Source organism: Mirounga leonina, unplaced genomic scaffold, assembly GCF_011800145.1.
Source record: "Mirounga leonina isolate KUSES-001 unplaced genomic scaffold, KU_Mleo_1.0 Mir_166, whole genome shotgun sequence".
Taxonomy (NCBI): domain Eukaryota; kingdom Metazoa; phylum Chordata; class Mammalia; order Carnivora; family Phocidae; genus Mirounga; species Mirounga leonina.
Window position 1 is genome coordinate 25,875,627 of NW_023270418.1, and position 26,683 is coordinate 25,902,309.

The window sequence follows — 26,683 nt, forward strand, 5'->3', positions numbered from 1 at the left end:
TAGGACAGAATTCTTTTTTTAAGATTTTATTTATTTATTTATTTGACAGACCACAAGCAGGGGGAGCCTCCTGCAAGCGGAGGCAGAGGGGGAAGCAGGCTTCCCACAGAGCGGGGAGCCCTCTGCAGGGCTCCATCCCAGGACCCTGGGATCATGACCCCAGCCAAAGGCAGATGCTTAACCGACAGAGCCACCCAGGCGCCCCTAGGACAGAATATTTAAATTGAAGACTTCCCTGACAATCTTAGCTACGCCAGCTTGCTAACGCAGTCCTGGGTTACGAGACAGCAGGAATGCTCTGTGGCTCCCTGAACTCGTGACTTTAACTCTGGGAAATGGCCATTTCAGCACTGTCTAGCAACATACATTCAGCTGGATTCAGTAAATGCGGATTGAGCTCCCACCGAGTTCTAGGATTTGAGAAAACTAGTAAACAAGATGGAAACAGCCCCAGCCTTCCAGGAGCATGTTATCAAACAAAAGATTCAGATAAGTAAACTCAACAGTACAACAAAGCAAAATAAAACAAATCGCCCCAATGGGATAATGCTGTGCTGCAGGTCGAGCTTCAGCCACTGCTGACTTGAGTTAGGGACGTGAACTATATGACCCGTTATGCGCCCCCGCCCCCCAGCCCCAGGAGATCAAGAGAAATATTCAAGAGACCCTTCCCCGTGACCCATATGCTATTGGGGGCAACTCAGGAAGGGAGCGGTCGGTAGCCGAATTGAGTGGCTTTGGGAAGGCATTCACGAATGAAGGGGGCAACCAGTCCTGGGGAGACTATTAGGTGGCTGGGGCTGGGGCGTTGCAAGGGGCTTTAAGGAGAGCATGAAGCAGCTGATGAGCAGGGAAGAAGATGCAGTACAAGAGAACGGAACAGAAAGGGTAGACAGAGTGCAGATAAAACATTAGTCCCAGAGGGCCCTAGCCAGCTGCATCCCAGGCAATCAGGAGCCGGGGATTGGAGACCCCACCCCTGCCGTGACATCACAGGGGAGTGGGGTGGAGACGAACAAAAAGGGGGTCCCCCGCCCTGGCCTTGGACTCTTAGCAGCCCAGAGTGTCAAGGGCAGAGGGAGCCTGGGCACTGAGCGAGGGTTGCCTGACTCAAAGGAACAGGCTCCCCATTCCTCAAGCCCCTCCAAGCTGTCCCCTCCAGGCTCTGATCTCTTTCTCCCTGTCCCGAGGACCTCTCCCCCCCTGAGGCCACCACTGGGTCCCTTCTGAGTGGCCCCTGAATGCTCTCTCAGCATGAACTGCGTGTCAGATTTCTTCACCTACGAGACCACCAAGTCGGTGGTTGTGAAGAGCTGGACCATTGGGGTCATCAACCGGGCAGTCCAGCTTTTGATCATCTCCTACTTCGTGGGGTGAGTCCTGTGGCCCTTCGGGTCATAGCAGGGGAGGGCTGCCTGGTGTCCCCTCAGTGTTGCTGTCCAGCTGCCTGACCTGCTCCTCTCTTGGAGGAAACAGTCTCTACTCTGGAGTCCAAGGAGTGGACTGTGCCACCCCCATCAGGGATCTGGTCCCCAGATTAGTTCTTTTCCCCAGTAAATGCTCTGGAGTCAGAGAGTGTTTTCTAGGCACACACCCCAAGGAGTGGGGTTCTTGCCCTGGTGCCACCCTCCACCAGGAGAGGTCCCAAGTGACCATCTCCCCTCTCCCTTCTTTCCTGCTCCCACCAGAGAACAGACCACCCTCACATCTTCCCATTCTCCTCAGCCAGTGCTTTGGGGTCTCACAAAGATGAGGGAGCACAGGAAAGGGGAAGGGACGGCACTGACATGAGGGAGACAGTGATGGGTTGATCAGGTCGATGGTGGGGTGGAAGGAGAGAACTGGACCGCTTTGGAAGGAGGGATTCCCCTCCTGGCTTGAGGAGACGGTGAGAGAACAGGGCAAGGGGAGAAGCCCTTGTTCTTGGAGGGTAGGACAAAGCAGGGTGTCTGCGCCTTGGGGAGGGGGAGAGACACGGGCACAAATAACTCAGTGGAAGAGTTGCTCAGGGGAAAGGTGGCTTTTCTGCACACGATCCAGGGGCCCTCCTCGTGAATCCGGAAACACACTGCTTTGCCAGAAAGCATAAATTCTCTACTGCTACTGACTTTGTACCGTATAACCCATCCCAGGAGTTGATTAAGAGCCAGTGATCCGAACACCCCCTCTCAGCTCCCACCTTTAGAAGCATCCACCACCACCCCCAACACACACACACATATGCACCAAGGGCCATGGAGCAGACAATGGTTCCGTCCTTTTTGTGGTCATTTGCACCCACTGGTGGGCACCAGAAATGACAGGCAGAAACCTCTAGAGTTTTCTTTCCTGGCGTGCGGGTCTCTAGTCTCATGCTGTTGCCTGAGACAATAGCTCTGTGTACGAGAAACGACAAGCCACGGACAACTGTCGTGAGTTAATTCAAGTCAAAGAGACATCCAGTGTGCGTGTGGGCTGGAGCTGCATGTGCGTGGGCCTCCTTGCCTGAAAGGTCGGAATAGTGTGTGAGCATGTGCGTGGAAAATTGGGCAGGTGTGGATTAAGGGATTTTTTTTTTCCTTTGCATGCTTTGTGGGAGCCAGTAGGACTCATTTCTGTGGCTGCTGTAGGCAAGGCTGTACTTCCAGTACTCCTCTCAGGGATATCAGAGAAGGGATTCAAGCTTAGGGGTAGGAAAATGGCCTCGAAGCTTACTTCCAACTTCGAGGTTTTGTGAGGTATGGTGTTTGCAAATGTTCCGTGTCTGCACCTCCAGAGGCTGGCTCAAAGTTGGTTCTTAAATGTTCCATGTTCACATGTCCATGCGATGCTCTCACTGTTTATACCCACGAAACGGTATGGCGGTCCAGGTGAGTCCAAAAGCTGCCTCAGCACATCCCTGGCTCTGTTGGCTCCAGGCGGGAGGTTGATGGAGGGCAGACAGCGGCTCCTGGACCAGCCTGCTCTGCTCTCCCGCTGCCCCTGTCTCTCCTTCATTGTGATATGATCTGATGCTCTGATCCTCGGTGCTGGAGCCCGGCCTGCAGAAACAAACATGAGAGGCTCTTTGGAGTCTTGATATCCAACCCCATCCATCTCCCAGCCTGACAGCTCCCCACGGAGCTGCTCCTTCCAGTTACATCTGTCTAGTCTGTGGCCCAGCCCCCTGGCCTGAGCCCCATCTCTGTGCACATGAGCCCAGGCACCATCAGGACTTCATGAATCCATTGTCTTTAATTTCGCAGGAATTTATCAAGCATTTCTTCATGCCAGGCATTGTGCACCAAGCATAGAACATGGGCAAAAGCAGACAGGGCCCTCACCCTCATGGAGGTTACGATGCAAGAGATGCACATTAATCAAACAATCTCCACAAACAAATGTAAAATTGAATAAGAGGTGTACAATGCTAGGAGAGCTGCTAGTATGGAGGCATTTGACCTGGTCGGGGAGCTAAGAGAAGGTTTTCTGGAGATATGATGCCCAAGCCAAGATCTGAAGGATGAGTAAGAACAATCCAGGAGAAAAAAGGGAAGAAAGAGGGCTCAAGGCAGAGAAACCCAGCTCTGCGAAGGGAAAGAGCCAGGCAAATGAGGAGAAGAAAAGAAGGTCTCTATGGCTAGAGCAGAGGGAGCAAAGGTGAGGGTGGTTGTAAGATGGGGGTGGGATCACACCCAGCCAGACCTCAGACACCCTCAGAGCTTTCGTTTTTTACACAGGGGCAATGGATGGGAATTCTATGTATGTGTGTGTGTGTGTCTGGGGGCAGGGGCGGGGGGAGACAGACAATGAGATCTGAGCTGGGAAGATCACTCTGGCTAATTCACCAAGGGATTGGAGTGGGTAGGAGTGGATGCAGTGATTGGAGAGGGCAGTGCAGTATATTGAGAGAGATGATGGTGGCCTAGACTCAGTAGAATTTGAAAAGATTTTTAACACTGTAATATTAACATCTAACTAGCACTTGAATCTCTTCCGTAGTATCCCTGCGAGGTAGACCAGATGCACAATCTTACTTGTACACATGTAACATGAGCCAACCGTTTCTCTTATGCATTTACTGCAGCATGCCAGCTAATTGTCTCCACATGTGCTCTCACCCCTGCTCCAGCCTCAGCTGCTTGTCTGGAGTTGACACCACTTCATCCCTGGTGTCCGTTACCCACCCAGGTGCATAGAGACACCAGTGGTGTTTCTCACATGGCTTTCCCAGGGCCCAGGTGGCAATCCCCAGTCTCCTCTGTGGGGTGGGACTTCCTAAGAGCCAATCTCTTTTGGGGATCCTATGGCTGCGGAAGACACAGGAGGTCCCTGGGGACTGAGTTTCCAGAAGTGCTGGCTGTTCCACAGCCTGAGCTAATTTGCAGAGCCTCCTGGAAGGAAGCTACCTCCCTGCAAACCAGAAGAGGGGCACTCCCAGCCATCTGATGCTCCATCATCAGAAGGACCTGTGGTGGCTGGTGGTGCCTTGGACCCCTCACAGCCCTGCTCTCCCCATCCCTTCCTCCCCCTGCAAAGCCTGATCCACAGACTCACGATTTGCACAGGTGTCCCATTTGGTTCATAATATTCAGCCTCATTTTGAATCTTTTTTTAAAAGATCTTATTTATTTATTTACTTATTTATTTGAGAGTGAGAGGGAGAGAGAGAGCAGGGGGAGCAGCAGAGGGAGAGGGACAAGCAGACTCTACACTGAGCATGGAGCCTGATGTGGGGCTCAATCCCACGACCCTGAGATCATGACTTGAGCCAAAATCTAGAGTCGGGTGCCCAACCAACTGAGCCACCCAGGTGCCCCAAGCCTCACTTTGAATCTCATGAAGAAGCTCAATACATAAAGTGGTTAAACAGGGGAGCTATTTTAGTTTAAAGAGAAGGGCCTGGAATTCCACCTTCTTGACCCACCACCCCATCATTTCAGCCTAGGATAGCACCCTGAGGCATCCCCCCTGAGTCTTCCTGTGGGACACTAGGTGACAAGTATGGTGGAAGACCTGTTGGAACCCACCTTACAGATGCAGAGAAGAGTGTCACTCTTGTCTCCCCCACCCCTCTCTGCAGCTCCATGATGGGGAGACCGTGGAACGAGAACCCCCTTGTTAGAAGCCTCACTGTGACACCAACTAGGAGTGGGGCTTGGACAGGTCACCTTACGTCTCTAAGTCTCAGTCCTTGTATCTGGGAAATGAGTTTAGGAATGCCTACCCCAGGGAGTTACAGCAAGGAGAACTATCACGTCAAGTGCCTTGCCTGAAACGGGAGACCCACTAATAGAGGGCAACAATTGTCATTTCCTAGATCCCCCAACACACCTCCCCCTTCCCCGCCATCCAGCTCACACCTTCCTCAGAGACCCCTCTCCTTCTGGTGCACAGAGCACACACTCCCCACGCCCACTCCCTGGCCTCCTCCCTGACTCCTTGGGGGTGGACAGAAGGGTGCCGGGATCCTGCTCTAGCCTCCTTCCTGTACATCCCACCTGCCAAGGAGCTGCCACCCGCCTTCCACTCTATAAATAATAAACCAGGAACACGAGAAAAAAAATAAGTCAGAGCAGCAGAGTAAATGCCAAGAATTGAAGGCTTAGTCCTGCCCCATCTCCTCAGCCCTGGCCTCTAGAGACAGACTCAGCCCCTCTGTTCTGGAAATGAAGCATCCCCTTATTTTGAGCTGCCCTGATGACGTCCTTGGGCCCCAAGGGGCCACTGAAATTCTTGCGCTTATTATTTAACTCAGAGAGAGAATTCTGATGTGGCCTCTCCTACCCACTGGGCACAAGAAGGAGCCTTGAAGGAGGAGAAAGGTGAGGAGAGAGATAGGTTAATTGTTCTTCCAAGCCCTAGGGCCCTTCCCCCTGAGACTTTCCCAAGGCTGCAGATGTTCCCCTAGTGACCGGCAGGACCAGCAGCACCGGGACCAGGATCCCTTTCAGGGTGTAAGTTGGTTCTGAGCAGTCTGCCCGGGGTTGGAACCCACCTACCGGCTTGGCAAGTTAGCACAGCACTCTGTGCCTCTGTTTCCTTATCTGTAACATAAGGAGAGCAATAAAGGGTTCTCACAGGGTCATGGTAAGGACTCCATGCACCCTTACCACAGACTCAGCGGGCTGTGTTGGTTAGATAATAATAATCTGAACCCCGCTTCTCATCTGCAAATGTTCCTGGACTTTAAGAATAGGGTAGGGGGCCTTAGGAAACCATGTCATTAGATCACCACTCAGAGATGTGTCCATTCCGTGGCCGGGCACACTGAGGCTCTAGAGGGCGTATTGCAACTGTGGCTTCTACTCGGGACAGAGGTGCACTCAGTTGGGAGCAGGGAGATCTGGGCTCTCGGCCTCACTCCCTCCACTGCGCGGGGCCCCCACCCATGAGCTGATAATACTCATTTGGACATAAGGTGGTGGATGACATTTCTGTGAGACCCATACTTCCTTATGAGACTTGATGAAACCCCTCCCCTTCCAAAAAAAAAAAAAGAGAGAGGTGCTAGGAAAGGAAAGCACATAGCACCACAAACGTCCACACAGGCCAGGTGTTCGTAAGAGCCTTCTACAAACCTGTGACCCCTCCTAACGGTGCCTTCCTCAGGACACCGCCTGCTATCCAGCAGCAACAATAAAACCGGGGACAGATTAGGAGCCGTCCACCAGCGCTCCACCCTTCCCGTCCCACTCGAGAGAGCATTCACATTCGGAATTCAAGCGCGTGAGGGAAGCCCCACGATGGGGATAACTCCCAGCCCCCTCCCTGAAAACTGAGCAAAGAGTCTCTTGCAAATGTCAGCCTGTGTGAGCACAAACCTGACGGGCAGGTGCCCATCCCACAGGTGACTATGACCCCCCAGCATGCCCCGGGAGCTGTTCCCCTCCATGGGGACCCCAGAGGTCATCCAATCCAACCACCCCCCACCTGAACGCATCTCCTTAAGTCTTCCCAGGCATGTGGAACTCACCACCTCCCACAGCAGTCCACTCTTGGACAACTTTCTGGGGTTGGAAAGCTCCCAGGCTTGAAGTCCCAACTGCCGCCTTATAAAGTCGTCAGGTCAGCTTCCCAGCCTAGCGCGCCCCCAGCTTTGTGTTCTCTGCACTACACCGTCTCCAGTCCCTTCCTCCCGCTCATCCTCAACCTTGTGCCTCCCTGGTTAGCCGGCAGAAAATGACCCTAATCCAGCATTTCCAAAAGCGCACTCCCCGTTCTACAAGATGTCACCAGCGTTTCTCCAAAAATAAGAGTGTGTGCGGCATTTTCCAAATGCATTTGATGACCTTTTTTCATCCGTGCAATGGGGACAGTGACAGCATCTGCCTGCCAGTGTGCTGTGGGGCACAGATAGGGCGGGCCGCAGGCTGGAAGCCTGCTATCGAGGCGGAGAGTGGGTCGAGCCTTGAGGGCTGTGATGAGAAAGGCGGGCACCTCACAGAACTGCAGAGAGAAGAGTTGCCTGCAGCCTCTTCTTGCTGCTGGGGAAAGCTGCCAGAGTCCGGGGAGGGACGTCGGGGTGGAAGGAGAAGGGGGCCCTCCCTGATCCTGGCCGCAGGAAGAAGGCAGTACAGGTAAATGTCCACTGGGTGGCAGCACAATCCAAGGAATAAGATTTGCGGCCTCTCCCTGCTTAATCCAACTCCTACCTGCCAGGGAAAGGCTCAGCTGCTGCCCCAACCTTCCTCCTCTGCCCTTCTCATCTGGCGCCTGCACAGATGGAGACTCCTCCAAGCACCCAGCTCCCAAATGTCTTCCCTGACTTGTTTACTGAACACCTACTATGTGCCGGCACTTAGGATACACCCATGAGCAAAGCCTGGGATGCTCAGGGTCAGAGGCTTAGGATGCTTTGTCCCTCCTTTTTCCAGTTGCCTGTCAAAGAGGTGGTCTCCTGGTCAGCAGGAATGACTTCGCACTGGCAAAGGGGCGATGTCACCCTCAAGGGGGTGAAAATTTGTTCTTGAGGGATTAAAAAAAATCTCACTCTTATGTGTAAAACACAAATATACATACAGCACATAAGTTAATATCTATACTTTTAAAATTTCATGATGGGGGGGCGGTTAGGGGGAAAAGTCTACAAATGGTCCTGAAGAGGGAAATGGGAAAGATGGGAAAAAACCACTCTAAGCCAACCCAGGGGGAGGTCCCTCCCCTCCAGCACAGGCCTTCCCCTGACCAGACACTCCATGCGGTCTAGTGTTGGGGAAGGAAACTTCTCCCGGCCTCTCTCTGATGGGCCTAGACCCTCCTCTCTTGCTCTCCATCCCTGCTCTCCTGCCCAGGTGGGTTTTCTTGCACGAGAAGGCTTACCAGGTGCGGGACACAGCCATTGAGTCCTCGGTCGTCACCAAGGTGAAGGGCTTTGGACGCTATGCCAACAGAGTCATGGACGTGTCTGATTATGTGACCCCACCCCAGGTATGGTTCCCCTACCCCAGGGCCACGTATAGATGCCCAGATGCTGGGGCAAGTCAAGGAGGGTGCCAATGAGATCTGATCCCCAAACCAGCATGTGTGGCATTAGTGATCAGAGAAACCCCTCCCCAGCGGTTGGGAGGTGCCAGGGAGGGGGGTGGGGGTGCCCTCCAGAGTGCAGCACTAGGCATCAGGACAGTAGGGTAGGCTCTGCCACACTCATCCTGTGATCAACACAACACACGGAGGGAGCAAGAGAAGCTAGGTGGGTGGTTGGACTTGACTTGGACCCACCTCTGCCCTTTATTAGCCCTGTGACCTTGGCCAGATCTCTTAGCCCACACCTTAATTTCCCCACCTGTAGAATGGGGATTGGTACTGGTGCATTTTTTTTTCTCTCCCTTCTCCTGCCAAGGGCACCTCTGTCTTTGTCATCATCACCAAGATGATAGTCACTGAAAACCAGATGCAAGGATTCTGCCCAGAGGTGAGGGGAGGGAGGGAGGTTGTATGAAGCAGGTCAAGGAAGAAAACGTTGGGGGGTGGGGAGCGGTGGCAGGGAGGGGCGTGGGTATATGCAGAGGTCGAGCTCCAGCCTTGGAGCTATGTCTCAAGACCTCCGCCTTCCCAAGGCCCCTGGTTAGGGGGAAGCATTGGGAGCCAAAGGGCTCATCCAGGCCCAGCGCAGAGTCTTACACCCACCTGCAGACGTGTCTCCCCACAGAGCGAGGAGAAGTACCGCTGTGTATCAGACAGCCAGTGCGGGCCTCAGCGCTTCCCGGGTGGGGGTGAGTGCAGCCCTTCCCCACCCCCTTACAACCCCAGGGTGTTCTTGGGACCCTGGAAGACAGCACAGCCCCCATGGCGGAGAGAGTGGGAATTGGCCTGTTCCTCGCCATTCTGCCAGCACTTAAGATGCTGGCTGGTGTCAGACCCGGTGGGGGCCGCCCCCGGAGGAGCTTGAAGCCCAGGGAGCAGGCCTGCATGAGGCAGCAAATGCTGTCAAGGGGGGCAGTGGGCGCTGTGGAAGGGAGAGGGATCCGTTCCAGGTAGGGGGCCCCCCACGGCTTCCTAGAGGCAGGGACATTTTAGATGGGCCCTGAAAGATGGGAAGGAGTTGGCAGGATAGAAGGGGTTTAAAAGAACATTCTAGGCAGAAGGAACAGCTACAGCAAAGACTCAGAGGCAAGGAAGAGCACAGTGTGCCCTGGGAACAAAGAGAACAGGGCCCTCAGGGTGGCTGGGCCCAGAACGTATCAGAGGAAGGCTGTCACCTCCCCTTAGCTTGATCTAGGGCTCAGGAGGAGCCGAGGGCAAGAGCTCGGCAGGACTCCTGTACCCCGGCTCCACCTCCCCTGCCCTGCCTGTTCGTCCCCTCCCCTGTGGGGTCCCTGAATGGGGGGGTGGTCCCTGATGAGAGGTGGGGTGGGGGTGCCAGGCAGGCACCCAGCATGTGTGGCTCCCCCTGGCAGGGATCCTCACCGGCCGCTGCGTGAACTACAGCTCTGTGCTCCGGACCTGTGAGATCCAGGGCTGGTGCCCCACCGAGGTGGACACAGTGGAAATGTGAGGACCCTGCCCCAGCTCTCCTTTGCCAATAGGGGGAGCTCTGCATCTCCGAGCCTGCAGAGGGTCTCCTGGGTTCTCCTAGTAGTATCCACTTCTGGGGGGGAAGTGGCCTCAGGATGGCACCTTTCCCCCGCCTCACCTGCCACCCCCCTCCCTCTGTCCCTAGAGCCCCAGAGAGGCCATGACCAGGTGCCCCGTGGGAAACGTCCCCCGAGAAAAGTGGTCCCTGGGGCAAAAGCCCCATGTTTCCTCTTCCTCTTCCCAAGAAGCTAAGGCCCCCTTGTTCTCACCCACAGGCCTGTCATGATGGAAGCCGAGAACTTTACTATTTTCATCAAGAACAGCATCCGTTTCCCCCTCTTCAACTTTGAGAAGTGAGTCCCAGCTCCCTCCCTAAAGCAGAAAGCAGGGCACCCACCCCACCCTGCCAGCTCATTTTCAGGGGGGTGGAGAATCCTGTCCACATGGTTCTCCACACTTTCTCACCCTCTGCCCATCTCCCTGGGACTCCTAGCCCCAATCTCCCAGCTGGCCTTGACCAGCAAGCATTAGGTGGGCTCTGGAGCCAATCTCTTTGCCAGCCTCCCGCCTTAGGGCTCGGAACCCAGATGGGAGTTCTGCTTGAGGCAGATGAAGGACAAGTTCAGCCTGAGCCTGGAATCCCCAAGGGGCCCATCCCACTTCTTTCCTCCCACGTCAAGCCCAAGTCAACTACTTTTTGACTAGTTAGTTAGGAGTTCATTGACTCCTTCACTCAGCAGGTCCTCAGTGGGCATCAGGCATGTACAAAGCACAATGCCAGGCACCACGGAGGTGCTGAGAGAACTCAGGCCTGACTCCTGCCCCCTGAGACCCCCAGCCTGGGAGCTGGGGGATATTGGACAGGAACGCACTCAACCCTGATAGAGAGAGAGGGCGATAGGAGTTGCAGGGAAGATGCAGGAACGGAGGAGACGGAGCCCGCGAGTATCCAAGACATCGGGTCCCGGATCCTCCTGCCTGGGCTGGAGAAGGCGGGAGACGTTTGTGCATGCCTGTCTTCACACCAGCCCTGGGCCTTGCTTCTCTCCTCTCCTCCTCCGCAGGGGAAACCTCCTTCCCAACCTGACAGCCGCCGACATGAAGACGTGCCGCTTCCACCCTGACAAGGCCCCCTTCTGCCCCATCTTGCGGGTGGGGGATGTGGTCAAGTTTGCAGGGCAGGATTTTGCCAAGCTGGCCAGCACGGTGAGGACCTAACGAAACACCCGGGGCCCATTGGCAGGCGGAGGGTGGAAATACCGGGAAGGCGGAGCAGCGGCGAGGCAGCAGCGCCACCTAGTGGAAGCACGCCAGGCCTGCAACGGGCTCCCTCCCCTGTCCTGAGGGGCCGTGCCTCCCTCACCCTTCCCGCCAAGCCTCGGTCTCCCATTCCCGCCTTCACACTTGACCTTAGAGCTCTGAAAAAGCCCACACAACGGGAAAGTGGATCCTGGATTGCTGCTAAGAGACGCAAGACAAAAGCAGGATCTAGAGACCCAAAGGTCCACGCCCCTGACTGCAGTACTTTGTTTACTAAGCGACGTGTGCCAATAGGAAGAATCACGTGTCTGTGTGTCACGACCCCCAGCCCCCACCCTGGCAGGCGGCGGAGACAGCCCTTCCTCCTCATATGTGGCCCCTTTGCACAGGGTGGAGTCCTAGGCATTAAGATCGGCTGGGTGTGTGACCTGGACAGGGCCTGGGACCAGTGCATCCCCAAATACTCCTTCACCCGGCTCGACAGCGTCTCGGAGAAGAGCAGCGTCTCCCCAGGCTACAACTTCAGGTAAACCCCGGTCTCCTGGGACCTCGGGAGGAGGAAGCAGGGGCTGTTCTAAAGAGTCACACCTCCAGCAGCCATGCATGTCGGGAAGAAAAGACCCCATGCACCCCCATCAGGTGTTGGTTCAAAGCCAGGAAGGGCTAACTGTCGCCGTCCCCAGGAGATGGACAGGCCATGTCAGCGGTGCGAGCACGAGACCAAGGTCTCCCAGAATGCGTGTGCTGTGATTCTGAGCCCTTCTTAGCTCTGGCTCTGGAGCTGTCCTGAGCCTAAGGGACGCCCAGGCAGCCCTTCTCCGGGGCCTGCATTTTCTAAGGTTTCTCGATCCACAAAGCCAGTTTACAAGATGGGAAGTTTGTCTTTCTGTTCATAACCAGGAAGTTTCATCTGAGTCACGAATAACAACCACAATGATCATCAATGATCCCTTGCTATTCCAACCAAGAGCTCAAACCAGTCTCTAAATATCATCTAGTTTATATCCCCAATGGCCTTGAGCCATAAGGAATTTCTCCCTGATGCCCCCTCCGATCAGCCCCATCTTGAAGAAAAGGAAAAAGAAGAACCTGGGGTTAACTATCTGGAACCAGCTGAAACTGAGCAAGCCCTTGGTCTTCTCCCATCCTAATTTCCCCGTCTATGAAATGGCCATAGTACCATTATCTTGAGGATCCTATTGGCCAAGGTGTGAAAAGCTTCAGCTCTCTGTTTTGTTTTGCCCCTAATTTTTGAAGACCCGAAAGTTTCTGGTGGGGCCCTGGTTACATACAACAGTGCTATACACTAAACAGGAAACATTGGCTAAATAGGCAGTGATCAGGAAAAAAAAAGTACACATAAGAATATACTTCAGTTATCTATCCAAAGAATTGTTACTCGAACTTTCTTTGTGGTGGTGGTGTTTTCCAATATAATGGCAGACATAAGCAAAACAATAATCATTTCACCTTTTTCTTACCTTTATTTGTAGTTTTAAAACTACATCTGAAACTACGTCCCATTACACTTTATATTTAATAGTTTAAAATATATATGTATATTCTCTGGAGAGAAGAATTTTTTAAAATTGAAAGTGCTTTCATAATCAACTCCAAACTTTAAAAAACCATAGGAAACAACACATATTTTAAAGTAGGTTAAAAATACTGTTCGGCTCCCTGGCAGAAATTGGCATATTTATTCAGTGGGTACATCACACAGAAATCAATACAAAGGATATTTGTATGGTGGCTTAAAATAGCAACATATTAATAACGTTCTCAGGATCTAAAATGCAAAGTTTTCATCTTCATAACTTCCCTGTGGCCAGTGGGAATTCTTCAATTTCCCAAATAACTTACCTGGCAGGAGAGCTTATGAAGAATGTGAACTCTGATGAAGACCCCTACCGTGGGTGCCACAGTTTTAGAACAAGCTCTTTGATCTAAAGAAGCAATGGTGTGGAGTTCTCGATCTCCAGTGCATTGTGCTTCAGCTGCCCCTCCACCCCGACTCCCCTTCCCGGGCCCCCCTCACCCCCACCCCACACGGCAGAATGTGAGGTGGACCTGGTCCCAAATCAGCTTAGGTTGTATTTGGGCAGACAGATCCAAGGATCCCTGAGCCTAACCCCCAGGGACCTATGAGAGGTGTGGACCCAGATAACTAACCCCCTCACCAAAGACCCCCAGGCCAGAGTAGGAAGGGACAAAGCTGCTCATTTTGACGCCCCTGTAGTTTATTTATTTATTTTTTTTTTTATTTATTTGAGAGCGAGAGAATGAGAGACAGAGAGCATGAGAGGGAGGAGGGTCAGAGGGAGAAGCAGACTCCCTGCCGAGCAGGGAGCCCGATGCGGGACTCGATCCCGGGACTCCAGGATCATGACCTGAGCCAAAGACAGTCGCTTAACCAACTGAGCCACCCAGGCGCCCAACCCCCCTGTAGTTTAAAAGAATTTCCAGAGCGATGGCATGGGGGGGCATCTGGCAGCCATGACGAGCAGAGGGCTCCGCCCAAGCCCCCTCAGTTCCCTCCCCTGGGTGCCCACCCACCACCTCGTATTGCCTTCAAGCTACTGGCACCACATGGACCCCCGAGGCTGAGCTAAGCGCCCACGTTGGAGAGGCCACAGAGAATAAAGATCACAGCCAGGTTCGGCACTGCTGGTTCTGATAATGGTAGTCCTTCGGATCCCACAAACCTCCTGATCTGTGGGCACCATACTCACCACTGTGGGTGCCGAGTGTTTCATGTGCTTTGGCCCGTTGTTCCTTACCCGCTCTGTGAAGTAGATGCCACAATCCCCCACTTCACAGATGAGAAAACAAAGACTTGGCGGAATGAAGCGAGTTTCCCCAGGTCACACAGCCAGTAGGCATGGGAGCCTGGACGCAAACACATTTTCTTGGATGATTTCCACGCAGCCAGGAAGGCTGGGGACATTCATATTTGTGAATCCTCAAAAAAACATGCCCATGTGGCTGACACTTCCGTCACTTAAAAACGAAGAACCTGAGGTCCACAGAGGCTAAAGGACTAGCGGCTGCTGGAGGCACAATTCAGGGTCTGGCCTTTTGTGTCCCAAACAAATTTGTCTGCTACTCCTTCTCTAACAGAGGCCAGAGTGTTTTTAAATGTACTACTGTTGCCATTTGCTCTGGAGGAAATGCAAACATTCAGCCAAGAGTCAGCCTTGTTTTAATCTGCACACTCAGGCAAGAGGCAGCTAGAGATTCTCATTTCCATCACTAATTACTTCTACAGCTCCTTTCCAAATGCCCCCCACACGCCGCTTCTTGCAGCTCTTTGCCTGTAAGATCAGAGATTTAGAGAATTTGTAGCCACCGAGGACCCCTGGGATACCCCTAGGCTGAGGTGGCCATTTCACCGATGAGGAAGCAGAAATTTCAGAGGGGAAGTGACTTGCCCGAGGTTACAGAGACATCCTAAGGAGCCTTCGAGGTCATTTGTCCCGGCTCTAGCTACATCAGTCTTGCTGTGACATGGCCCCAAACATGGGTCTGCTTCACAAAATGGCCTGTCCTTCATTGACAGCTCCAATTATTGGAAAGGTGACCTTGCATTGAGCCAGACTGTGTCTCCCTTCAACTTCCATCCAAATTACCTGGTGCCGTCCACCTAAATTAATCTTTATTTGTGTGATCTCCTCAAGTTGCCATCTGTCCCTACCTGAAACTTGGTGGAAAGATTTTGTTTTCACTCCTATATCTATTCTGTATGGCTGACCTCTCCAGAAGCCACTTTAATTTGGTACTTTTATGAAGCCTCTTTCCAAGTACATTGAGATGTGGCATTGGTGGGTCCATCCGGATTAGTAGTGGGCAAAGGACAGCATTTCTAAAAAGTAAGAACTGGCAAGAGTCACCAGGGACCCCAGCAGCAGGGGGGTGTAGACAAGGGCCGAGTTCTCGCATCGCGGGGGGACCCTCAGTTCACCGGCGCAGGATTTTAACCAGGGAGCTACACCCCCCAAGGTGCTGGGGGATGTGAGTACTGTGTCTTTGAGTGAGCGGGTGTGTTTGTTAGGGGATGAGCATGAATCTGTGGGTGAGTGTGCCTGAGCGGGGCCTGTGTGTGTGTGTGTGTGTGTGCGTGTGAGCATGTGTGTGAATGTATGCGAGTGCATGTGAGTATGTGGGCAGAGATGGTACAAAGACCGATTGAATATACCGTAGCAGTCAGGGTCCCAGCAGGAAACAGCACACGCAGACTGGGTGATGATGAGGAGAGTTTAATAAAGGGACTGTTTCAAAGGTGTGGGCAGGGTGTAGGGAAACCACGAAGGATAGCGCAGGGCCTGGGACCAGCAACGGGACATTGGTCTGAAGGGGCGAGGGCAGGAAGCAGTTGGTGGGACCTGGAGATACCGCTGTGGGGACAGGAGCCGCCAGGGGAGGCAGCCCAGGGCAGGGTGGGGAAGGCAGGAGCGCGGACCAAGGGTTTCCTTTGTGCACTCTTGGAGGTCTCTAACCCTTATATCCCCCGGATGAACTCATGGACCAAATGCCCAGTAAGTGCACATATTCATACACATGAGCAGTTCTGCATGCATTTTCTTTGTAAAAAATATATGTATATATATATATATATATATATATATATATATATATATATCTTATTTCTACAAAAAACGATATAAATACATCCTCAGAGTAATAAATCCAAGCGATCCTGATACATAGGCGTGATGATGTGGAGACTCCCTCTCCTTCCTCCAGCCTTTCTCCCCTTATAGGAAGTTAACATCTTGGATAGTTTGGCGGGCTTCCCTCTAGCGCTTTTTCTCTGCGTTTATGAGGCATAAAATTCCGGGACTCTGAAGATCTTTAAAAGCCCATCCCCAGACCTCAGATTGAGAGCCCCTAGGGTTAAGTTTGCAAAGCCTTTTCGCGCCTATTTTGACAGGATTCACAGCTCACGCCCACACCTGCATAGTAGGCTCAAAAAGACCCAGACTTGCCCAAGATTATACAGCTTAAGTAAGAGGGACGTCGGGACTCAAACCCGGGGACCGGGTCCATCTGTAGGCTGCTGCTTCTAGCACACCTTCCACCGTCACATCGTCAGAGCGTTTGCAACAAAGAAGCGAGCGGGAGAGACAGGCCCAGCAGTGAAGGCGGGAACGATGGGACAGAACCAAAACGGTGCGTCTTGCGACATCGGATTCGTATTTCTCCTCTGAGCGCTCCCGAGGCAGCTTTGCTATGAAAAGGCAAGGCAGTTTTGGATTTTCTGTCTTGGTGTCTGGGACAGAAAACACTTGTTCAGCTGCTAGATGTTCCTCATGCCGGAGGTGTTTCTAGTGATGGTTTCGTGTTGGAAATGTACCCACAACAGCTTTCCTGGAGCTCGGAAATTTGGCGCCTGCTCTGCTTCCCATGCAGAAACGTGCAGATCAGCAAGATCTTAGGCCAATTGACAGAGACGGAATCGAAAGTGCGCCCTTGGCTTTGATCATCCTTTCTGCAATCTGGATTTTTCTCCTTCCAAAAGCCATAGAATATGTGTTTAAAAAGCAGCCATTTTCCATCATCTCCACAGAGACGCCTGAAGGCCCGGCTGACGGGAGTGTATTTTGCTTGCCTTCGCCACGATCCATTTTCCCCTTTGTTTAGGTTCAAGTGGAAGGAGAGACCATTAGAGAGATCCTGAATTTATACAGCCTTCTATAATTTTAATGTCTAGCCTGTCCTCACAGCAACCAACTTTATTGGCAGAAAACAGCGGCTAACCCTCATCGAGCGCTTACCAGTGAGCCAGGGACTTAGCAGGTGCTCTTTGTGGATTATCTTGTCAACTCTGAAGAGAGAATTTTATAGCTGGAAACCTAACACTCAGAGGTTTCGTTATCTGCCCAGGGCCGCACAGCAAATAGTGCTGGCCTGGATTTCAAATTCCAGCAGCCTCTGGAGCCTCTGCTGGTGACCAGGAGTATCCTATAGGACCGATATAGTTACCCCCCATTTACAGACAAGGAAACTGAGGCCAAAAAGTCTACTCCCAGGAACAAACAGCTAGCCACCTGGCTGTCAGGTACATCTTCCAGCTCCATGTCCATTGATCTTTTCCTGCCTCATTCAAGATGAACTAACAGAAATCTGTTTTAAAAGGTCAACAACCAACCACTGCTTAAATCGGTCCCTGAAGCTGATTAGGTTCCCAGAATATTCGTAAGTAAACATGGCTCGGGGTCTTCTCTAAGGGAAGGAGTCCCAGCCTGTTCCAAGGACGTTGCCCCGCCCCCACGCAATGAGTCTGCCAGGAGATATTTTCCTGTCAGTATAAAATCAACTGTAAAAGTATATTTCAGCTGGCAAAATCACTTCTCACCAGGCAAAAGCTTCGCAGAGAACACCACTTCCTTCACTCAGACACTCAAATCCCAGGCCCAAGTTTTCCCTCACAAGTCCAACCTGGATCCCGCGAGTTTGTTGCTATTTTTCCTGTAACAGTTACGTGTCCCTGCTTTAGGAAAGAATTGCCATCACTCTATGGGATCGTTGCTAAACAGATGTCTGAGAGCTTCCAAGGGATTCGTACATTGTGATCAAACCCTTCTCCATTCAACAGATGTTTATGGACTGCCGACCGGCAAATGTCAGCCCGGCGTGGAGAAGCCTTCCTGCAGGCCGGAGCCTCCCAAGGCTGCAATTGGGCTGCTCCCAGTTTCCTCTCTCTGTGGGGGGTCCAGGCGGTGGCAGCAGAGCTAACGAGGGGAGGGCTCTGGAGATCTCCTCCAATGCCAGATTCTGGCAGGCACAAACACAAACGAGACCAGTTCCTATGATCACGTGGAAATGATAAACCTGCACCCAAGTAACAAAATATTTATACGAAAAACATTTTGTGCTGGAGCAAGCCGAGAATAATCAATTATTCATCTTAAGATGAAGCCAAGGTGAAGCAGAGAGAGCCCAGGCTGCACGTCAGGAGGCCCACAGGCTGTGGTTGAGGCCTCACCACGAATGCTCAGTGTGATTTTCAGCAAGTCTCGGCCCCTCCGTGGGCCTCAGTTTCCTCCTCTGTGAAACGGGCTGTTCCAAGGTGCTCAGGTCCCTTCAAGCTCTGAAAGTCTGAAGGAGTGCATGTGGGTGTCTGGGGAAGGCTTTGGAAACGGGCCGCTGAAGCGTGCACTACTATTTATAGACCTGTCACACTGGAACGTAGCTTCCACGCTGCCCGGCTGAAGCGCATCGGACAAATGATTTATTATGGTAACTGATGTTTGTACTTACTCATTCTTTATCTGCTGCTGCCCATGGCACGAGGGATCACGTGTACACACACACACACACACACACACGCAAGTGTCTCAGCCCTGTCAGGCCTCGGCTTATTGGATTCGGTGCCGCGTTGGGCTTGTCCTGTCCAGTCACAGCACAGGTATCCCCGGGAGGGTCCTCGTGGGAAAGCCCTCTCAGCCGGCGTTTGTGAAGAAACTCACGCAGCGTGGGAGCCTAACAGCCTGGGAAGCCATTCCCACCGCCAGGCCCCAGCCCCAGGGAGGAACGGGAGCCCGGCCGAGAGCTGGGGTCCCTGACACGAGCGACAGTCACATAGAGCAGCACAACCACGGAGAGAGCCCCAGCCACGCAGGGAAGCAGTGGGCCATATACCGGCCGTCTCCCTGCCCTCTGGCCCCTCCAGTGTCCCCGTTCCCCAAAGCCCCGCGTTAGCCAGAGAGGAAGGGAGGCAGGCAGGCGGCCCGTGGAGGTCAGCAGTGGAGAGTGGTGGGCACGCCAGGGGCTCTCCGCCCTCCTTCCACCGCTGCCCACAGCTGGCCCTATCAGAGAAGCTCTGGGCCTGCCCTGCGACCCTCCACCCCGGGGGTCCCTGCCCCTCCTGGGCTCAGCGGCTGCAGGCGGCGGGCGCCCTTCTCTCCTCCTCGGTGCATCCCCACCGTCCGGGCCATGCGGCCTCTCCTCAGGAGGCACCAGCTTCATACGTCCCTGCTCACCGAGGCCGCCCTGAAGTCCCCTTCCTGGCTCGTCTCTCGGGGGCAGCGGGCGTGGGCATTGGAGTTCAGATCCCAGCTGTGCCCCTGGCAGGCCCAGGAACTTTTATAGCCACCCGCCAGGCTTCTCTCCAGCCCGATGAGCACCGGGCGGCATGCACCGAAAGCTCGGAGCCTCACAGCCAGCAGCTCACGGAATCCTCCGGCGCAAGCCTGCTGCTCTTGCTAGTACCCCCATTTCACATCTGGGGAGACGGAGGCTCTGGGAAGCGAAGGACTTTCCCTCGGCTTATGTAAGCTAATCTGGAGCCACGGTTCAAGCCCAGGACGGTCTCATTCCAAAGCTCCTCCTCCAGCAGCCGCCGCCAGGGGGATTTGACAGCTTCCCCGCACACTGATAAACGGGCTCTGGAGAAAAAGGAAACAAAGCAAACACCTGATTCATGGTGGTCGCCAATTTCCCTGGTGTAAATATACCCCTCTTGTCAATTTCAAGCTGTGTGTGAAGTCCCTGAATGTGGAACTGGGAAGAGATGTGGGCAGTGGCAGGACCACGTGGACCCAGCCGTTTCCGCCTGTCCCAGTCTCCAGCCCACCAAGCTCCTGCAGCTTCTTCAGAGACACTATGTCCTTTCTCAGGAGAGGGTTCATGGCTTCCGCAGCCCGGAAAGCGGCCCCCACCTCTGGCCTTCGCACCTGTCAACCCTCCATCCCTCAGGCCTCAGCTCTAACGTCACTTTACACGAAGCCTTCCTTGACTCGCAGCCTAGGTCAGATTGTCTTCACTAAATGTGCTCTTCAAATGGTGCTCTCTCTTCTCCAGCCCTTACGTCAGATTTTAGCTATTTATGGGAGTGTGTGGTTATTCATGTTTCTCTCCCTCTGATGAGAGCAGAGCTTGTTGCCAAGGTGTCAGCGGGGCCTAGCACAGTGCCTGGCATAGGGTGGGTGTGCTCTAAATACCTGCTGGGCCCTGATGGCTGAATAGGAGTTTGCAAGGTGGGAAGGGGAGGAGAGAGGAACAGCATGGGCACAGGCAAGAAGTCTGCGTCTGTGGGATGTGTTCAGGAAACAAGAAAGTGGGTGGAGTGGTGTGGCTGGCACTTGAACTGCATGGCACGGAGGGGCTTCTTCCAACAGGTCAGGAAGGTGCTGGCCCGGGAGGGTATTGGTGGTGTTGTTCTCGCCGACTGCATTTCCCAGCCAAGAAAACCAAAGCTGGAGAGGTAGGAATCAGGGGATTTGGGAGAAATCAGGGATGGCCAGGGTGTCGCTCCGTCCATCTCCTTTTCAGTGGAGGAGGCTAGGGAATCCTTCTTCCCACACTCCATGGCTCTTCTGTTCTACTCCCAGCCGATGACGCTGGGTGTCGAGACCTGCCTTGCCAATGCAAGAGGGCCCCCAGCTGGAGAACTGAAAGAAATCAGCCGTGACCTAATAGAAATCAGGCAACAAAAAAGAACAGTCTAGAAAGAATACTGGCTCAGAGTGTGAACTCTGGCACTGGAACTGCCTGAGTCTGAATCCCAGGTTCGGTTACTAACTGCTGGGTTTGGGGACCTTAGACAAATTGCTTAATCTGTGTGATCCTGGTTCCTCATCTGTAGAATGGGAAGGACAATAGAACTCAATTCCATGGGGCTGGGTCTTAATAGAAAGTGTAAAGCACGTGGCGCAGTGCTGGGCACATAGTAAGCACTCGGTGTGTTCTGGCTCTTCTTACCGCTGATGGGATTCTCTCTAGGATGCAGGAGACTGTAGTGGCCCAGGGGAACGTAGATATTCTTTCATTTATCGTGATCCTAGGAAAAGAAAGAAAAGGGACAAGCTTTAGGGACTTCCTGTATGTTAACATTATCTCATCCATCCTCCCCATGGCTCTTTCTATTGTCACTGCTCAATTGAGGCAGACAGCTCAGAGAGGCTTCACTGGTGCAGGGTGGAAAAGCTAATTAAAGATAACAGAACCACACCCAGACCTCCAAGACTCTTAGATGGAATAAGCCTAGGAATGTGGCATCATTGGGAATTGCCCTCTTGCGGGCTAATCTTGAAAAACTCCCCAATTTTAACTCACTCGTCATCCTTTGGTAGAGAACTTCTCCCTGAACCCCAGGTTCCCTCAGCTAGAAAATCAGGGGTGTTTGTAACAGGGTAAATATCGCTAGCTGCTGTAACAAACAACCCCCTCGGCTCAGGGGCTCCTGTCACCTATTGAATCAGGCTCCCCCAGGGCCTGAGTTCACCCCTAGCTCCTGAGCAAGTGGCCATGAGGACGGGGGTGGGGGGTGAACAAGGCACATGGCTCTGACCCACAGGTGCCAGACGTCACTTCCATTCACATTACTAGTCAAGGGCCCCACCTAGCTCACTGCAAGGGGGTGGGCAGCATAGTCCAGCCGTGTGCCAAGAGAAAAGATAACCCAAACCCCAGTGCCACAGGGTTGGGCCGGATTCCGTGACCCTCACGGGCCACCCTTGAACGCAGTAGTCAGGACTCCCAGGACCTTCCCTCCTGCAGCCAGGGCCCTCCCTCCCCGGGCGCCGTTCTGCCTCCTTCCTCCCTCCCTCCCAGGAAGAGAACCAGTCCCTGCCAACCCTCCTCCGAGGGTGGGTGGTTGGTGAGATAATGATCTTATCATACTTATTGCCTCTTGGAAGGCAGGTGCTGGAGAAAAACCAAGTCCGCTTTGGTTTTTCTCCCTGTTCCTTCGCATTCCTTCCCGAGATAAATTTAGCCAGCTTTCGCTTTGAACGCAGTGCCCAGGATGCTGACTTTTTGTTCTCCGAGGCGAGGTGAGAACGTTTTTCGTGGCTGCAGCCTCGGGCCGGCCGGAATGCAGACTTCAGGAGCACAGTCCTGGCCTCTGCCCTGCCCCAAACATCTGTGACCCCCCTCCCCGCCCCTTCCCGGTCCCTGAGGACATCAGGTACCACATCTCCCAGACAGGGAACCTGAGTTCTCCAATGATGCGAACAGAACACAGAATACAGAAGGGCTTTGAGATCTGGCTCCTTACTGGCCACCTGGAGCCCAGAGACAGCAGGTTCATGGTTAAGAGCAGAGACTGGAATCCCGGCTCGGGCAAGTTACCTTCTTCTCCGTCTCCCCATCTGTAAAATGGGTCCCCCTCCTGGTGCAGCCCAGCCCACTCCATTCTGCCTTGGTCTGTGAAACCCTCTGCCGCCGCCACCCAGACCATAACTTACCACATCTTTAAAGCTAGTCCAGCCCCTCCCCTCTCTCCTTGTCCTCCAGGTCTTTGCTTCTTTGGCATAGGTAGTTGGGTTTCTTTCAGTCTTCTTCCTGGGGCCACTCCCATTTTTACTCTGGGTCTCAGTCTCAAGATCATCCTGCCTCCCCTGCCTCCCCCTTTGGCTGCAAAGGCCACGGGACACACCTTCCCAGGTCAGGCTCCCCGGGGAACCTTTCCCTCACAGACAAGCTTTTGGCCTTAGCTTTTCAGCCTGGGGCCGCAGGTGCACCACGTGAGCACACAGGCTCCAGCCATGCCCAGGGACGGGCAGGCATGAAAACGTGCAGCCCAGACTCTTTCCTGACCCAGTTAAACTCTTCTTCCATTCCCGCCCTCTGATGGCCCCTGGATGCCTCCCACTGCTGAGCCCACCGGGAGCCAGAGGGCAGGGAGCTTGGTGGAGGCAGGGTCTGCAGACCAGGGTCCCAGGCCCTGCGGAGAAGGGCAGGCAGAGAACCGGTGCGGAGGGACAGGCAGAAGGCCCAACCCCGGGATCTCGACAGGGCCCATCTCAAAGGGTGGGTCTCAGTGTTTACCCCTCTCACCAACAGACCCGTGGCGGCGGGGTGGGGGGGGCATGAGCACCCCCAGGTCTGAGACGTGAGCCGTGAAGCTGTTCTGAGTCACATAGAAGGCCCCACTGCCAGCAAGGGGTGGAGCCAGGATTTAGACTCGTTTCTGCCTGCCTCCAGCATTCACATAGCCAGAGCAGACAATGGCTGACCGTATGAGTTTCGATGACTCTTCCCCTCTGCTCTCTGTGCCCTTGGGCTGAGCATTGCCCTCCCCCTGCCGTGCGCGCTCAAATGCAAATAGCCCTGGGAGGGGCGTCACAGTCACAGAACACTTGGTCACCTTCCGGGCAGGAGTTCCCCAGACTCCCATCTCTGTGGGAGAGGCCTGGGGATCTGGGGATCATCGGAAACACTGAAGGGGAGACAGCCGGCACCAAATAAGATCCATGGCAACCCCACAGAGTTACGGAGCTTTCTGAGCCCCTTTTCCGCATCATCTCACTTAACCCTCGCATGCTCCTGGGATCCTGTCACCCCTGCGGGTCCATGGTAGCCCCAAGAAATTACACTTTGCTGATAAAATAAAACCGAACAAATAAAATAAAATAAATAAAATAAAATAAAATAAAATAAAACCCAGACAAATAAAACCGAAGAAGCTTGGAGTCCAGCAAGACTCAGACTTTTGCACACATCAGCATCATCTAGGGAAATTACTTAAAAGGCAGAGTCCTGGGCCCTACCCACAGAGATGCGGGTTCCACAGGTTCAGGGTGGGGCTGGGAATCTGCCTTGGTAACAAGCCCCCAGGATGATGTCTGCACAGAGGGTCAGCTAAGCGCACAGGGAGGACTGTGGCAGGTGTCCAGCAAACCATCAGTAAGAGTTGCTCAGTAAGTGAGTGTTGCAGGCTCTAGAGGACCTTGAAGCTTCAGGTAGGAGCCCACGGTGGGACCCACCTTCCACGTCTGGCTTCCAGGTTTGCCAAGTACTACAAGATGGAGAACGGCAGTGAGTACCGCACACTCCTGAAGGCTTTTGGCATCCGCTTTGACGTGCTGGTGTATGGGAACGTGAGTCCTTGGGCCGGGCAGATCAGGGGGAGGACAGGGGAGGAAACCCAGACCAGTCTTGGGCCCTCAAGAGCCTCCTCCCGGGGGGCAAGTTCCTGCCACTGACCAGCTCTGAGAGCCTTAGTGAGTCCCATCTCGAGTCTCTTCACCGCTGCGGTCAAGGGCTGGGGCCTCCTGGTCTACCAAGAACCCTCCACTCCACGGTCTCTCGGGCTGGGAGTCCACATTCAGCCTCAAGCCTCAGGACCTCGTGCTGGACCCTCTGCCCACCTGCCTTGGTCTTTCTGCTTGCAGGCTGGCAAGTTCAACATCATCCCCACCATCATCAGCTCTGTGGCAGCCTTCACGTCTGTGGGAGTGGTGAGTTCAGCCCCTCCAGGCTCACACAGGAGACCAATCAAGGTGGGGCCCCAGCTGGGGGCCGGGGGGTGGGGGGGGACGGGGAGTGGCCCAGGTAAGCCCTGCCTCTGCCTAGAATGGAAAGCCTGACCTCTGGCCAGGTGCCTCAGTCTCCCTCACTGCCTCCCTGCTGGGTCAGTCCTTGAGTGAACGTCTCTAGTCACGGAGAGCTCATTGGAGAGGTGGGTGATGAAGACATTCTGCAAAGCCCTCCCACAGCAGCCTCCCCATTTGCAGGAGGCTCCACCTGGTATAAAGTTCCTGCTCCCCACCATGAAAGTGAGGGAGGAGACTCCAGGGTTCCACAGGCCAAAGGAACAGAGCCCTGCTCCCAGGGACTTTTACCCCCTCACCCTCTGCTTCTCCCACTAAGTCCTCTCTCTGCATTTTGGTCTGCGGTCACTGCCAAGAGCTGGAGAGGTGGGTGATGAAGACATTCTGCAAAGCCCCTGGATGTTTTTCCAAGTGGAAACATCAGTCAGGTGTCTTTGGAGGACTCACCCCAACCCCTGGCCTGCTGTCTGCCTGAGGGCGGTCCTGCCCACTGCCAGGGCCACTCCACAGCCACCTGAGCCTGCTGCTTCCTGCCACACTGAGCCTGCTCTGCCTCTTCTCCTCCAGGGGACTGTCCTCTGTGACATCATCCTGCTCAACTTCCTCAAGGGGGCCGACCAGTACAAAGCCAAAAAGTTTGAGGAGGTGAGCTGGAGGGGAGGGTTGGGGTGGGGCATGAGAGGTAAAGGGATAGGGCAGGGAGGGACACTAGACCCCAGGGGGCTCTCAGTGGCTCCCCCTTTTCGGGGCTTCTTAAGGGGAGTTCATGGGACCTCAATGCAAATTGGGGGTCCAGAAGAGAGGGATTCGGCCAAGAATGGGCTCTGTGGGGGCTCTGTGGCTCATCACTGCCAACACCCCCATCCACTCACTGTCCCCTCTCCATTTCTGGGGCGGGACAGCTATGGGTTAGCTCAGGTTTCTGTTGGCCCATGAGGTTCATGGAAGGACTGCTGGGGTCACACAGACTTGCTGGAGCTCCCTGATAATGAGCACGATGACGCTCAGAGCATGATAATGCCTGCCCTTCTGCTTGCAGGTGGACGAGACAACGCTGAAGGTCACCGCCTTGGCCCACCGAGTGTGCCCCAGCGACCAGACCACCGAGGAGAAGCAGTCCACGGATTCGGGGGCCTACTCCATCGGCCACTAAGGCCTCTTCCAGGGCCCCAGGCTCACCCTTGGGCTCCAGGCCTCCCGACAGGGCATCCCACCCGGGTGAGGGAGGATGGAAAGGGGCGGGGCTTTCATTTCCGCTGCTCACCCCACGAAGCCACGCCGGACCCAGGTGTCTGGGCCTCCCAGTGCCCTGGCAGACAGGTAGTTCCCCCTGCTAAGACCTCCATCTCCCCTTCACCCCTTGCCTTGCCCCTGTCAGCTTCCCAGGAGCCCCAGGGCAGCAGCACCTGAGTTTTCCCCCTTCTGAAGAGTAGAGAGCGTAATAGTAGTAACAAGTGGTCACAAGGCACTACCGAGTGCCAGGCAGCATCACACACATTATCTCATTTAACCCTTAGAAGAATCCGATGAGGTAGGTAATAGTTTCCCTGTTTTGAAGATAAACTGCGGCTCAGAGAGACTGAGTCGTTTGCCCAAGGCCACACAGCCAAGAAGCAAGAGGGCTGCGATTTGAACCCAGATCTAACTCCATCACCCACGCCCACAAGAGAAGAGTGAACTCCCAGGGGGCATCCGCCCCTGCAGCTTCAGCCTTCGCCACAGGGACCAGGATTAGGTTCTGCTGAATAAAGAGTAAGCACCGGGCTTTCAACAGGAACTCAGGCCCCATTTTAGGGGAGACCAGTTAGATAGTGATGCAGGTCTCTCTCTCTGACTTGGGTGGATCCCCAATTCAGAAGTAAAGAGTAGGGGCGCCTGGGTGGCTCAGTTGGTTAAGCGACTGCCTTCGGCTCAGGTCATGATCCTGGAGTCCCGGGATCGAGTCCCGCATCGGGCTCCCTGCTCGGCGGGGAGTCTGCTTCTCCCTCTGACCCTCCCCCCTCTCATGTGCTTGCTCTCTCTCATTCAATAAATAAATAAAATTTAAAAAAAAAAAAAAAAGAAGTAAAGAGGAGGCATGACTTAGCTCTGTCCCCAACCAGGGAAGGGTCATTCTGTTCTCTCTCTGGGCCCCCCACTCCAGCAGTGGAATTAGGCCACCCCTAGGGTGG

General features: G+C 54.0%; 1 protein-coding gene across 2 annotated transcripts; it reads left to right on the forward strand.

The window, feature by feature from the left end:
- Window positions 1-141: 141 nt before the first annotated feature.
- P2RX3 (purinergic receptor P2X 3) lies at window positions 142-26,357 on the forward strand. 2 transcript variants are annotated; one of them, XM_035012867.1, is made up of 12 exons: window positions 142-1,373; window positions 8,253-8,388; window positions 8,801-8,872; window positions 9,110-9,173; window positions 9,858-9,951; window positions 10,251-10,328; window positions 11,040-11,181; window positions 11,625-11,761; window positions 23,966-24,059; window positions 24,354-24,461; window positions 25,080-25,157; window positions 25,552-26,357. In XM_035012867.1, the coding sequence occupies exons 1-12, from the start codon at window positions 1,255-1,257 to the stop codon at window positions 25,663-25,665; spliced, it is 1,236 nt and encodes a 411-aa protein (XP_034868758.1). In that variant the 5' UTR covers window positions 142-1,254; the 3' UTR covers window positions 25,666-26,357. The 2 variants fall into 2 exon arrangements, with proteins under 2 accessions (XP_034868758.1, XP_034868759.1); XM_035012868.1 differs by having other exon boundaries at window positions 24,354-24,419.
- Window positions 26,358-26,683: the final 326 nt, after the last annotated feature.